We start from the raw sequence: 1,259 nt of genomic DNA, 5'->3' as shown, positions 1-1,259 counted from the left end.
CCTGCTGAGAAGCATGATCCAGACATAAACATGAAAAACATCAGTTTCTGCTTTCAGACCTTTTTGGTTTTCTTCTGCCGGGGTGAAGGCAAATCTTTCATCCATTCCAGCTTCTCAAACTCCACATTGTCCATGTGAATCCATTCCTTCTTGGGCTTCACAGGCAGATCATCATCTTTGTAGGGAGAAGAAAAAATGGCAGTGTCATCTTACAAGGCAGAGGTGAACATACTATTCTCCCTTTGCCAACCTCCTTGGCTTAAAGACTGCATCAAACACAGGATTCAAGTAAAATAAGAATAAAACCATTTTCAAACTGACTGTTGGCTGATGCATAAACATCAAAGGTTTATGGCTGCTTACTTCCTCTTCTAGCTCTCATGAAAGATGAAAACACTCTGTAATTAAATTCACAGACAAGGCTAATTTGGGAGAAGTTGAACAGAAGTCCGGACACAAAGCAAAGTGTTCAGAACCCAGAGCAGCAAAATAGCATCAGCCTTACTTTAGAGAACACAAACTACTATAATCCAAGGAGGGGGTGGTGTTAGGAAAGATGTGAAGTGATTCAAAGGTATTGATCCAGAGAGGTTCAAGCATGTTCTTGGAAGCCAGTGTGACTTCAGCCTAGATACCTGGAGAGAGCACAAACTGTTTGTTCTTTTGTCACGTTTGTGATGCTTCATCCTCTGTCCCTCTCTGAAGACTTGAGGAGATCAGCTTGGGAAGACAAGATCAAAACAGCTGAAAATTTACACAGCTTGCCTGAGAAACAGCTCAGTGGGGAAACTGGACTGTTGAACAAGGATTTCAAAGGTGCAAGTACTAAAGGAAGAAATTCCTGATTTAACTTTATAAAGAGCTTTGACTCGAAGAATTTGAGAAACAAGACATTTATGCCTGACATCACAAGAGTTGCCCTAGGAAAGAGACACATCAGCCTGTGGAAGAATCCCACAAGTGAAAGGCCAGGAAGATGTAATTGGAAATGATCTGAACACTAGGAAAGGTAATCCTCAGCTACTAGGATACTGCCCCATACTGGCATGAGAAGAGAAGAGATGAGCTAAGCCTTTGCTGTCTCAAGAGAAATCACACATAAGGACAGGAACAGTCAGTCTGAGGGCTTGAAAATCAGCAGCATCACTCCTGCTGGAGCAGCTCAGAATTCATTTGCATTGCAGCTTTTAATCCTAGTGCTCTGGTCTTCTCTTGCAGGGAACAATGAGTCCCACTGAGATGATGCTCTTTCATCAGAT

The 1,259-nt window shown here is 42.3% G+C and overlaps 1 protein-coding gene across 1 annotated transcript in view; it reads right to left on the bottom strand.

Moving 5' to 3' along the window:
* RPAP1 (RNA polymerase II associated protein 1) overlaps positions 1-1,259 on the bottom strand; it is a gene marked incomplete at its 5' end in the record, with an annotated part of 34,256 nt that overhangs the window by 24,370 nt on the left and 8,627 nt on the right. The window contains one exon of the mRNA XM_008941607.1: positions 60-175. Within this exon, the coding sequence (XP_008939855.1) occupies positions 60-175 (116 nt within the window). The remainder of the gene's footprint in view (positions 1-59; positions 176-1,259) is intronic.

Source organism: Merops nubicus, unplaced genomic scaffold, assembly GCF_000691845.1.
Source record: "Merops nubicus isolate BGI_N331 unplaced genomic scaffold, ASM69184v1 scaffold836, whole genome shotgun sequence".
NCBI classification, from domain to species: Eukaryota; Metazoa; Chordata; class Aves; order Coraciiformes; family Meropidae; genus Merops; species Merops nubicus.
This window is presented reverse-complemented; position numbering and strand designations above follow the sequence as displayed.